General features: G+C 29.5%; 2 protein-coding genes across 2 annotated transcripts; both read left to right on the forward strand.

Annotated features, from left to right (window-relative positions):
* The first annotated feature begins 1,347 nt into the window (after window positions 1–1,347).
* LOC107060739 (uncharacterized) lies at window positions 1,348–2,487 on the forward strand. Its single transcript, XM_015308969.1, has one exon. It carries the CDS (start codon window positions 1,348–1,350, stop codon window positions 2,485–2,487), a length of 1,140 nt encoding a protein of 379 aa, XP_015164455.1.
* Window positions 2,488–5,142: 2,655 nt separating this feature from the next.
* Window positions 5,143–6,721, forward strand: LOC102585259 (uncharacterized). Its single transcript, XM_006347856.2, has 2 exons — window positions 5,143–5,373; window positions 6,180–6,721. Exons 1-2 carry the CDS (start codon window positions 5,156–5,158, stop codon window positions 6,490–6,492), a joined length of 531 nt encoding a protein of 176 aa, XP_006347918.1. The 5' UTR covers window positions 5,143–5,155; the 3' UTR covers window positions 6,493–6,721.
* Window positions 6,722–14,593: the final 7,872 nt, after the last annotated feature.

Below are 14,593 nucleotides of genomic sequence, written 5' to 3' on the forward strand. Positions count from 1 at the left end.
AAATTATTACAAAAGATTAAATAATTTAATATCATAACGATGAAAGAGATTTCGTGTGATAAGAGAAAAATCTTAAGGAAAATCTCTAAAATCAATCCAATAATATTTTCTGTATAATCTGCTACGTAGTGTTAATTCAATTACAAAGTATAGCTAGGTTCTTCCCAAAGTGTCTAAGTATGTACTTGAGAAATAATTTTTTTGAAAATGAAATTAAAGATATAGTAGTGTATTATGTTTGATTATATTTTATAAAAAATGATAATTCGAAATAATGTTCATACTTAATTGTATTTAAATATAACTTCAAAAATGAGAAAAGAGTTGAAAATTAGGTTATAATCTCTTTTATGAGAGCAAGTAAGTTTAGTTCTAATTGAATTGCCTCTTGCTATTTTGATCAATAACATTTTTATCGACATTCTTCAACAGATAGAAGCTCAAGATCCTCAATGTCTTGCATAGTATTAAGTGCAACGTTATACTCCATTCACTTTTTATTTATAGCTCAAATTAAGTTTAATTTATATCACGTAAGATTTATTAATAAAGAATATTTCCTATCAAGGTATACCCCATATATTCTTTTTATTTTGGGCAGAGAATGTACTACACATTAGAATAAGCTTATATAGGTGGTGCGTTATATTTGTCATTATTTAATTAACTATATAGTAATTATTATGTGGAAGAATATTTTTAAGTCTAATGATGAGATTGTTTTCTTGTATGGGCAGTCATTTGATTTATTAGCCTACAAGGTAAGAAAACCTGCATATAAATAAATAATAATTAAAATAGGATATTATTTTTGATTTGATGAACTAGATAAGGATTACACCTGTTATTACATGTACTTGTGAAAAATTACAGTTGATTTTTTGGAGGTACAAAAAATATTTTAGATATTTAGTAGAATTTTCAAGAATTTGGTAGAGTAAATATATTTGATATTTATACTTAAGAAATATCTAGATGTTCTAGATAATTAGATATTTATAGTAAAGTATAGAATAATCTAGATTCTTGTTAGTTAGTTAGAAGATGTAGAATAATTTCTAGAAGCATCCCACACTAGTATAAATAGGGGTGGCCATAATCATTTGTAACTAATCCAAGAACAACTCAAATCAAAGAGTCTTCTTCCATAAACAAGTTCTCCTTTCTAGCTTCCTCTTCTTTAATTGAATCTTCCGATCTTAGTTAACGATCTTGGGCTAGCAGAAGGTTTTTCAAGTATACTTTTCTCCTGCTATTCCCTACATGGTATCAGAGCCATAGCCGTAGATTGGCTTGGGGGTATTATTTCAAGATCGGATTGGTGAAAGATTCAACTAGTTTGTGTAGATGGATTTTAACGGTTGTGTTAATGGATTGGGGATAGAGTTGTTGAATCAGTCCAATTACAAGGTATGGAATACATGTATGAAATCATATCTTGTGGGAGAGGATTTGTGGGATGTTGTTAATGGAAATGACACAAGTCCTCCTACTGACGGACCGAAAAATAGTTGTGCATACAAGAAGTGGAAGCAGATTAATGCGAAGGCAGAGTTCATTCTAAAGAGGACAATCTCCTCTGGTTTATTTGATCACATTATAAAGTGTAAATCAACTCATGAAATATGGAGGACCCTTGATCGCTTGTTCAACAAGAAGAATGAAGCTCGGCTGCAGAAATTGGAGAATGAATTGGCTAACACCACTCAAAGTAATCTTTCTATCTCCGAGTATTCTTTAAAGATTAAGAACTTATGTTCTGAGATAGGTTTATTCAATTCGGAGGAGGCTATTTCTGAAGCACAAATGAGAAGTATAGTCATTCGTGGGTTGAAACTTGAATATATTCCATTTGTGACGTCGATTCAAGGATGGGCTCAACAGCCATCATTGGAGGAGTTTGAAAATTTATTGTCGTCACAGGAACTACTAGCCAATCAGTTGGCTAGTGTATTTGTCAAAGAAGGAGAAGAAAATGCTCGTGTAGCCAACAAGAGGAACTTTAATGGAAAAACGAGAGATATGCCACACTCTCGATCCTCAAGTGGTTTAAGCTCACCTGGAAAGAAGGAAGAGCCTTCTAACTATTATGGTAAGAATACTCCCAGATGTTATCGATGTGGTAATGTAGGACACATAAAAAGATATTGCCGAGCCAATGAGAGTAATATGGCTCAAAAGGTTACTGAAGAAGAAGAAAAGTGGGGAATGTGTTTAGTAGCTGAGGCTCCAGCAATAGATGCTATGGTTTCTCTCAACCTTGAAAGAGATTGGATCGAGGATTCAGAATATAATGCAGTCGACCACGTGGAGAAGCAAGACACTGATGTCATCGAAATGAAGCAAGAAACTCTTGAAGATGTTCATATTGGTGACATGATAGCTTCTATCGAAGAAATCAAGGAAATAAATTATGAACGAGCAGTGCCTGGAGCTATATATGCCGATGGTGACCTTTATGGAGAAAGTATTGAGAAAGATGTATAGGAAGTTGAAGTCTCTAATCAATTGTCAGTCATATCGAGTTCAGTAACTAACTTAGATCAAACATTGGAAACAAATGGAGAAAATGATGACCAAATAGAGGAAGAAGTTGATATTGCAGTCTCAAAAGACAAACGATATGATTTTTGAAAGCTCTCAAGCTGTCAAAAAATCTATCGAGGAGATGATAAAAAAAAAAATATGGCAGTGGATCCTATGTTGATGTTGAGACTTCATTGGAAATTGATAGTGTTTTTCTAGATAATATAGTTGTCGAGAAGCTAAGAGAAAGGGGGAGTTCAAGAAATCAGCAAGGAGATAATTTACGTGGATCATTTGATAACGGAAAATCTTTATCATTTGAAGAAGCAAGAGGAGTCCGAAAGAAATTGCCGAGATTTTCACCATGATGTGGCTCAAAGCTCCGTTTGAGCTCCTCCACGACAAGTGTGGGGTAGTTTCCAAAAAATCACTTTAACGGGGAGTGTGAAAAATTTATGTTGATTTTTTGGAGGTACAAAAAATATCTTAGATATTTAGTAGAACTTTCAAGAATTTGGTAGAGTAAATATCTTTGATATTTATACTTAAGAAATATCTAGATGTTCTAGATAATTAGATATTTATAGTAAAGTATATAATAATCTAGATTCTTGTTAGATAGTTAGAAGCTAAGGTCACCTAGATTTTTCTTGTAAATCTATCTAGAATAATTTCTAGAAGCATCCCCACACTAGTATAAATAGGGGTGGCCATAGTCATTTGTAACTAATCCAAGAGCAACTCAAATCAAAGAGTTTTCTTCCATAAACAAGTTCTCCTTTCTAGCTTCCTCTTCTTTAATTGAATCTTCCGATCTTAGTTAACGATCTTGGGCTAGCAGAAGGTTTTCCTAGTATACTTTTCTTATGCTATTCTCTACAGTACTGAGTAAAATAATGGACTATACAGTTTGTTGTATGTATATTCTCATGGAAACAATGTACGTACTGAATACTAATTGGTTGCAACTTGTAACTCATTGTGTATACTGCGCTCTTTGTTTCAATTTATTTGTTTTATTTTACTTTTAGTTAGTTGAAAAACACATCTTTTCTTTATTTGCATAATTTTATAATTTTAACGTTTTACATGACATATTTAAGATTATAAAAATAAAAGACATTTTGATATATTCTACATATTTTTATTTAAAATCATAAAAATATTTTATTTTATTTTATAATTTTGTACCACGTTAAATCGGAGAAATAAATTGAAACAGATGGAGTAATATTTAGCCGAGAGAAAGAAAATGTATCATCACAACACACACGAGATTTTAATACTATATATAATACTTCCTATGTTTACTTTTTTACTTATCATTATATTAAAAATAGATGCTAAAAATTAAAAAATAATTTACCACTTAGTATAAATTTATCATTATTATTAACTATAGTCATTTTTTAAAACATTGCATTTATTATATTTATTAAAGGGTGATTTAATAAAATTGATATTTAATATATTACTCCTTAAAAGATATGTGAAGGCAATATTAAACAAATAAAAATAAATAAAGAGAGTATGATAGAATTTTTTTTGTTTCATATAAGAGAAAATGTAATTATTTTGTTCCACATTCTTGTTTGATATAATATATTTAAAGACTTTCATCAACATTTTTCTTTTGATTATATGATTTTCTTAATAAGGTGAAAATAGAACTTACACGCGAAATTCCCTTGTGGCATGAATTGTTCCTCACGCTGTTTGAAATATCTCAAAATTTGGGGCAGTAATTAAGTGGACTGAGTTAAATTTGGACGGATTATAATAAATTAAGATAATAATTGGATCAAGATTCAATCCAATTCAAATTTATTTATGTCAAAATGGGTTGAGTCATTATGTAATAAATTACAGTAGTTAAGACTAAACCCGATTCAATTTTTACGAAGCTGAATTATTTTATTTGTTCTTTAAGTATCTAATAAAAAAAATTCTTTATTATGACTATATACAACATATCAAATGAAAAAAAAATTAAAAATATTTTAACATGTTTTTCATGAGCCAATTAAAATTAAATATCAACTCAATTTTTAATAAATTAAATAAGTTAAGCTAATGAATTGACGATTGAACAAATTAGACGAGTTGGGTTTGATTTTGACATCGCTACTTACAACAATAGACGTAAACCAAAACCTTTATTCCTGAAAAAGTGCCAGACAGAAAATGACAAAAATATAAATAAAAATTGGATTAAAATATATTGTGAAATGTATTATCCCAACCCTTATTTTCCAACAAAATAATTTTTAGGAAAACTTTTTTTAAAAACCAAACACACCCTTATATCAAGCACAGGGGCATAGAGGTAATTTTAGCTCAGAGTGTTTTAAGGTTCACACCTTCTATCCCTTTAACTGAAAACGACTGCAAGCAACCTGTGGTCTACCTGTATATATATATCCCTCTCACATTAATTAATTAACATATATCTAATTAATCAAATAATAAAAATTATATATAATCCATTAAAATATAATATTATAAAATATAACTTATTAAATCTTTAATAAGTTATTAGATTGATCAAAACTATTAGAATTATATCGAGACTAGCTCCACTATATAATATATATAAAAAACCAAAAACCAAGAGTGTCCCTCTATATAAATGAGATATGACGCGCAAACACCGACTCAAAAGTGCTTTTATTTTGGTTGTTTTAGGCATTTGCTTCTCTCTTTCTCTACATCTTCCTTTTTGCCTTCAAACAAACAAAAAAATAAAAAAATGGTGGATCTTCAGAAAGTATGCTCCATGTGCGGCGACGTTGGCTTCCCGGAAAAGCTCTTCCGCTGCTCCAAGTGCTACCACCGTTACCAACACTCGTAAGTAATTCTCACAATTTTTAGTTTACGAGTTTTGAATCATAATTTCTTTTTTACTTTTTAAATTTGCATCAAATTCGGTTGAAATCTGCATACACATTCATGTCAATGATGACCTTTTTCACAATTGATGATCAATTCACCAATCATATAATTTGTTTTTGTTGTAGTACTTTTCTTGTAACCACAGTTTGGGTTAGTGTTGGGTCAGTCAGGCTTTTCATTAGAGTCTTTTTGACTGATTTTCTGTCCGTATTATTACTCCATCTATCATTTTTTTTTTTTAACTTTCTTGGTTGTGGCAAACCAAACATGACACTCGTCCACCCACCGCCACCATACACTATCAGAGGGAACAAACATCCTACCAACAATTTCGTACTAATTATTTCTCATGATCTTCTACAGATTAATTAATTTTAAGTAATAATTAACGATTTATTATTATGTAATTAGGTCATATAATATACTATGTTTCTAATAACTTTTCTATGAATCGTTTAGTCATGTCAGAAATTTACCTATCACTAGAAAAGATTACTTCTGGTACTACTTTTTATGTTTTATGATAATATAGTACGACGCAAACTTAAATTGAGTAAAACAAAGGGTCTTTTGATCAATCAACGCTTTGAGTCTGCGAATTCATACCGCCGATCCTGATCAAACATTATTATTGTTTTGTATGATCATGATTATTAGGAGTTAATTAGTCATGCATATATAACTTGAATTGTAACAAGTAAAAGATGGAGTAATTTGAACTCATAAAATTTAAATTTTGAATTCGTATCGGAGTTTTACAGGTATTGTAGCAACTACTATAGTGAATTGTCAGAGGGAATAGAGGTGTGTGACTGGTGTCAAAGTGAAGAAAGAAACAGCAGTTCAAGGCGTGGAAGTTCTTCTAGGAAATCATCAGCTGAAGGCATCATGATGAGTAGCAGCAGATCAGAATATCCAGGTGGCGACAAAATCAAACAGCAAAACCATGATCATCATAATCACAGAGAAGAATCAACGGCTCATGATCAAAAACCAAAGAATAATCATGGTGGTGCACCTTCACCTCGTACGTCCACCCGTAGGTACAAACTTCTTAAGGATGTCATGTGTTAAATTAAAAGGAAAAATAAATAAAAACTTTTCATGTGTTTGTTAATATTATGTTTATCTTCTTCCTTATGGATAATTGTAAGTTTTTTTTTTCTCTTTTGACTAGTAGAGTACTACTTTTATGGCCCTATGCTACCTACCTACCTAGATGAATAAGTTCTCAATGTAGCGTACCCTCTCTCTCTATATTATATGTACAAATTAGTAGATGATAATTATGGGTTTACCATAAGCTAGCCTTCAATTTTCTTATCTAATTTCTTAGCTTATCATCAAATGGTTGGTTGCGGTAGATTAAGTTGTTCGTTTTCTATTTACATGTTTCAAGTTTGAACTATGAATATACAAAAATTCTTAATAAGTAGCACTATTTGCAAATGGGCTACCCGATGTGAATTTAGATTAGTTCGAGTATATTGAACATCGATGAAACCTCCAAAAAATCTAAGTTGTTGACTTTTCTAATTTTGCCTAATATCTTTCTTGATGTATTTATCACTCGGATTGAGACTTGCATGACATAATCGTGTAGAAATAGTAATCGCATCATTAAATATGTATATTCATCCATCTATCAGCTGCGTCTTCTTTAGTGAATGAAAGAGGGACTCGTTTCATAGGTAGCAAGGATAGGAAGAGGGGGTTCAATTTCATGATTTAAATTACACCAGATAAAATTTTCATGATAACAGAGGCGGATCACCTTTATCAGTCGAGGTTCACGTATACCTATTAACTTCAAAAATAATAGAAATTAGTATATTATTAACAGTGCATCTATAAGGAGCATATGAGTTCTCTTGTGCAACTGGTATAAGCAAAGGATCCACCCCTAAGACCATGACTCAAATCTAGCTAGAGCGCTATGCTATTTCATTTCATCATATTTGACGCGGCAGAAGTCTTCATGTCCTAAAGTTTAAATTTCACAATAACTATTTCTAAATTAAGGGAACGCAGAAGGTTAGAAAACAAGAATCATAACGTAAAACATTTGGGGGTTACAAATTTCTTTAACTGATTCAAAATTTAGACGATGTGGGTATAAGTAGTATATCTAATGATATTTTTATTTATCTGTATAAAACGTGATGAGTTCTTTTTTTTTTTTACCTAAATATACAAAGACTTAATTTGTGTATACATCACGGTTATAGAGTAGGGATTACTTTGTTGATATAGTAGGGTTTGTATGGTAGGGGGTGGAGATTTCGTCTATATGTGAACTCACAACTTGATATATGTCTTTGATGGGGTAGGGGGTAGGAGGTGGGGCTAAAGTTGCATTTTTTTTTTTTATTTTCTTCCGGTGTCTGGAACCTATATTGGAGAACTGACTAAAATTCTGATTGCGTAGTACTTTCAACATGATATTTTTTATAACCAAAGCTCAAACTTGCAAACTCTAATTAAGGATAAAGCAGTCACACTACGACAATCCAAGTTGGTGGGGCTAAAGTTGCACTTGTACACTGTATTAGTTGAGTTTCTTAAGGAGAATTGAATGCGCCTTTGATTCCTTCTTCCATTAGTATTCATAGTACCTAAAGCTCATAACTTTTTTTCCAGGTTCAGTGAAGCTATTTATGAGATATATATAGCTCTCTCCCCCCTTATCTATATTATATTTATAGAAAACATTTAGAAAAATAATATAGTTTTTTTTTAGATCTACGTGAAAGTTTTTTTTTTTTTAAGTAATATTCCAGTAGAATTGCTTTAGTATGGGATTTTAGTTAGAAGATCGGTATGAATTAATTAATTAAAGTGATATTTATGTGCTTTAATATGGGATTTTAAGAAGATTGATATGACATAAAGTGACATTTATCTGCTAGCTAATCAAGATTATCTGCTAATTAAGTATATGTCACGAATAAGTACATACTTGATAAAGATTATACATTAAACTTTAAAAAGTAAAAAAACCGAAAAATATCATATAATATAAATTGAAAAATAGGGAGTACCAATTTTTTGTCTGTTCGGGTTGGTCGCAAATCTCGCAAACTACGTACTTTCTTTTTGCTATCAACTTCGGCCTCGACAGAAAAAATAAAAATTGCTATTAAAAATAGAGAAAATTTCTTGAAATAGCAAAGTGATAGTCATAATAAGGTTCTATAGCTATAGTTTTGATAATTGCACTTCATAGCTATAGTTTTGTTTGATATGGAGGCTACGGTATGCAAATATACAAACATGGTAAAATACAAATGGAGGCAACAATTTGTATATTTCGCTTGTCCGTTTGTATATTTCACTTGCGAATATACAGACAGGGTAAGTATACATACAAATTATATATTTATACACTTAGGAATTTTTTGGAACTCATTTGTTTATTTCGCTTACCCAATATACAAATATGGTAATTTATCATGAATTTTTCTTAAATCATATACAAGTAGCTAGGGTAGCATATATAAATTCTAGATTCATACAATCAAGAACTGAATTATATAAATTTTGGATTTACATAATCAGAGACAGAATTATACAAATTCTTGATTTATACAATTAGAAAATCCAATAGCAAAAATTCGTAAAACTGTAGCCACGGATTAAAAATAATTAAAACTATAGTTGCATTACATAATATACTCTAGATGTTGTTATTCACGTAAAATATGCAATTAAAAAGATGATATTTAATTTATTTAACCAATGAAGTTTTCTAATGAAGAATATCCAACTCACCGTTCTTTTGATAGCATATTTAAGAAAAAAATGTCACATTTTTAATAATTTGATAATTTTAACATATTTAAGATCATAAAATTAAAAAATATTTTGATAGATCATATATTTACTATTTTAAAATTACAAATTTTCCTCTAATTCATTTAAACTAATACAAACAAATTATGTGTATATGATAAGATAGTACTAGTAGTTGTGGGTGTCCAAGTGTCTATTTTCACTTTTCTTGGTTTGTAAAACTATGAAAAAGGAGAAAGCCACATGGTGGGCTTGCTTGGCTTCAGTACAAATCACAACTTTTGATTATTACAAGCTTGCAAGCAACACTGATTTGCATGCAATATTCTACCTAGCTTGCTCTTCATTGCATATCATATACTACTAATCTTCCGTACCAATTTATATTATATTTTTTATTTCTTGAAAGTGATCAAGTAATTTTAGTTTGACAAATAATTTACGCGTGAAATCTTTAATTATTTTAAAATATCTATATATTTGTAAATTACTTAAAAAGTACTATAAGTAATAATAATTTACAATTCAAAACATTTGAAAGATATATGAAATATTTATGATCAAAGATAGATTTGTTTAAATCTCGAAATCTGGAATGTATCACATAAATTGTGATGGAGGTAGTATATTCTTAAGGTGGTTTGATAGATGGTTAGACTTAGGCAGATAGTAATAGAAAAATTATTTGATAAGAAATTTATGTATTATTTTATATAAATATTAATTTTATAGGGTTTAATTATTTATTTATTAGTTATTTTATTTTTTATACCATATAAAATAGTATATATGAATTCCTTCATAATTTATATATGTATTAGGTATATATGTTTTAAACTTGCAAATCAATACATCATATTAATTTTCTACATAAATAATTTGTTTCCTAAATAACTACCAATCATAATATTACTTATGCAAGAAAATATATATCTGCATAACTTATCTCTAATACAATTACCAAACGATCCCTTTTAATGTATTATTTAAGCAAGAAAATAACGTACATGTGTAGCTCTTATATTAGACAAAAAAAATACTATTACTATTAGTCACCCAAATTAATCTTAGTTATACTTACACTTTCTTTTCCGCAGACAATTCTTTTTCTATCCATTCAATGTTGTCTGCTAACGTGGTGTATCTATATATATGGTATCTTCACTTTTTGCAAGTACATGTCTTTTTGTAAAGTTTACTCGACTTTTTATTAGTTTATTTGGGAAAACCTTATAATATATAATATGCAAATGTTTGAATAATTTATTCAAAGTTACGCTAATAAGCATGTCGATGTTGACAAGCTGGTCATTAATTATACACATTTTCAAATTATGAGAGTGGTATTATTGAGTCACGTGTTTTTCAAAAACAACTTCTATATTTTCACGAGGTAGGCCTCCACAGCTCCTCCCCTAACCCCTATCCTCTTCCCAAATTGGCTCTTCCTTGCTCATTTATATTTTACACCTTTTTATTTTTTGGGGTTATCTAGGATCTAAGGTTCAAATTTGGTTCAATTTTTATTTGGATATATATTGTATTATGGAAATTTTCTTGAGTTTGAAATTTTCAAGATTCTTCAACGGTGAACAAAAATTTGAAGGAGATATAAAATATAAAAGAGTTACGTGCTGAAATTTGGGTGAAAGAAAAATATGCCAGCGTAATGGATTTACGAGATATATCAGCATCAAGTATATATCTAGTCATTAATAAAGTTAAAATGTCTATTTGGTCATTCAATGTATATAATTTAAAAGAATCATCTAGGTATTCCACCATAAAATAATAAAATATTATAATTATTTTTTATTGATAATATTAGTAAAAAATAATTTGTTATTAAGCATCAACTAATCAACTCATTAAATTTACAAAAAAAGTGCATGCAAAAATTGTATAATTTAAAAATTCTTACTTCCAGTTTTAGGTTGCTATGACATCAATTAATATTTTGGAGTCTTTATCATTCTGACACTTGGAATTCTCTAGCCAAAATGTCAACTTTGAAATTTATTGTCATTCTTAATGGGTCGCGTTTGCTATAATAGTAAAATATGTCATAGGTGGGGGTAGTGTATAAAATTAGTATATAATTGAATTAAATAAAAGATAAAATAAATTTTAAATATTTCTATCGTCATCCCATATGCCATAGGACGATTTATTTAATTAATATTAAAGGCAGCGTCTACGGCATCGTCAGTGATGAGAGTTATTGTTGAGGCATGAGGGCAACTATGATAACGACCCATAGAATACATTTTATTATAAGCTTTTTGATTCAATAACTATTTTATAAAATCTAGTATTGGAGACAATTGCGGCAACGCAATAATCGATGATAATTATGTATGTTCCCTTTATTAAAATGAATTGATTTGTATTTTGTAGTCAAGATTCTAAGCATGAGTTATCTTCTTCTTTTCGGGATCTTCCAAGGAAATAAGATCTTGAAAATAGTGTCATTTATAAATTAATTTTGTAAAATAATAAATATTAAAGATTATATACTTTTAATATGAATGGCAGATAAATAAAAATAGATGGAGTAATTTAACAATAACATACTTTAGTAAAATCTATGTGCATCTTATAATTTGAATAGAATAATAATTGATGATTATGTTCCCTTTATTAAATGTTTTTTTTCAAATCTTTTAAATGTAAAAATGATTTTTTTTTAATGGGGGTAGAGAAAGGAGAAACGGGGGAAGAAATTGAACTCTCACCAATAAGGTGGAAATTCAGATAACCAATCAACTAAGTTAACAAGATTTCCATGAAATCTCCGGTGAAAAGGACATAAAAATGAATTTTTTTTTGTAAAAAGCTAGAAAACAATCTCTCCCGATTCTAACTATAAGACACTTCTACAAAATTGAAAGCCAAGACAAATCGTAAAGAGTAGAAAAATCATTTCTCCTGAATCTACCTATTAAGACACTTCTACATAGTTGAAAGCCAATAGTAGATTATGAATTTTATGAGTTTGAAATTATTCAAGTTCTTGAATTTAAAATTACTACGACAAACATCAATCGCCACACTCTATGCAGTGGACAACGTCAGACATGTTTTGAAGAAAGGAGTGTATTTGTATCATCAAACAAATGTATGTAATTAGCTAGGATATATTTTTTGTTTGTATAAAATATAGAAAGAGTGTGTATATATATATATATTTCAAATTACAAGAATCTCTTAAAATTTATGAATTTTGGATATAGGGGAGGGATGTATCAGAGAAGGGATAGGACATCCGGATATATAGGGGAGGGATGTATTAGAGAAGGGATAGGACATCCAGATATATAGGGGAGGGATGTATCAGAGAAGGGATAGGACATCCGGATATATAGGGGAGGGATGTATTAGAGAAGGGATAGGACATCCAGATATATAGGGGAGGGATGTATCAGAGAAGGGATAGGACATCCGGATATATAGGGGAGGGATGTATTAGAGAAGGGATAGGACATCCAGATATATAGGGGAGGGATGTATCAGAGAAGGGAGGGACGATGTATCCGAAAGGGAGATACCGATGTATCAGTGAGAGGGAAGTGATGTATCCGAGAGGACGAAATATGTATTTAGGTAATTTTTATATATTTTAGCTTTCTTGATCCCTCAGTTGGGCTAGTGCTATTGAAGGACCGGAAGATCCAAGTTTCATTTGTGACCCAACTCGTTTCCTATCCTTAAAAAACAATGTTGCTCCATAAACATTTGAGAGTCATTATTTCAATGTTTGAATTGGAAATGTATTTTCACTTTCTTAAAAACATAAAATATAATGTTGAAATTTATTTTACCATCGTAAATATTTTATATTATTATATACATATAAATAAATTGTATTTTAAAAAAATGCAAAGAACTCTATTTTGTATAATTGAAAAAAATTATCATATCACAGACAAAGAATAATATCAATATTGTCTTACTTAAACTTGAATATAGATATTATATACTACTTTATTAAAATTAAAAATAATCAATTTTGATGATACCATGTAACTATATCATATACGCCATGTGGGTGTTATACATACTTAAAAGTGTTTAAAACTCTTTTGTGGATGAATAAACAGTCTTCTATAACCTAGATGTATAATGCGATTCAGTTATTTATGATATTCTGTCAATATATTATATAGTTTTAGACTTTTATGATGTAACTAATTCTGGATGACAGTCATCCATGTAATTATTATAGAGAATTGAGTTCTTTTTTTAAGGAATAAATTAGTCCTCCATAATACTCTACGAGTAGTCTATTAGATATATCGTATGAATATCACAAAAAATCGAAAATATATTCTTTTGAGGGAACAAACCAATTATTTATGTTTAAAATGTAGACATCATAGAGGATTAAGTGGTGCTTTTTAAGGATGCAACCTCTCATATATAATTACATGTCAATATATAATATCTATTGATTTGGTATTACAGAGGATTTAGTGTTTTTTCTTAAACGGATGAATGACTACTCCTTTTCTATATCCTTTCAATATACGGTATATATATAGTATGTATATGGTATCATAGAGAATTGAATAGTAATTTAAAAAAAATAAATGAACCAATTTCTTATGATACATTTCCAATTTATGACATATATTATATGAATATCATAGCATAATTCAACTGGTATTGATTTAGTATACTATATGTAGAATAAGTTATATACGCCAATATATACCTATATCATTTATAATTTGAAAAGCGTGGAGATTTCTCTAGTTTATCTTATAATTTAAAAATAGTATATAAATTTAGAATTTTACTTGTCATGGATAATTTTAGTAGTAGAATTCAAGTTACTAAGTGACTATTTTCATTTGTTTGAATTTTATTGGACATAATTATTTGATATATGTATTGGTGATTGATAAAAGATACCTTGTAAAATTGGGAAAAAGGATAAATATACCCCCGAACTATCATAAATAGTATGCATATACCCTCCGTCATACTTTTGGGACATTGGTGTCTCTGCCGTCAAAAAACTAGAGCATATATACCCTTTATACTAACGAACATACATGTGTCATAATCTTATCCACCGATCCGACATTTATTAATTATCAGATCGACGGATAAGATTGTGCCACTTGTCCCTATTTAGTCTTCCGTTAGAGTAACGGGCATATGTGCTATAGTTTTTGGACGACAGGGGCACCAATGTCCTAAAAGTATGACAGAGGGTATATGCATACCATTTACAATAGTTCGGGAGTATATTTGTCATTTTTCCCTATAAAATTAAAGTAGTCGAGATATATACAAGTTATCTCATCATCTCAATTTTTAACAAGTCCTCATCTTGTCACTAATTCTGTTTGGTTATTCACACTTTTTTAAAGTTGTT

Source organism: Solanum tuberosum, unplaced genomic scaffold, assembly GCF_000226075.1.
Source record: "Solanum tuberosum cultivar DM 1-3 516 R44 unplaced genomic scaffold, SolTub_3.0 scf00095, whole genome shotgun sequence".
Lineage (NCBI taxonomy): Eukaryota > Viridiplantae > Streptophyta > Magnoliopsida > Solanales > Solanaceae > Solanum > Solanum tuberosum.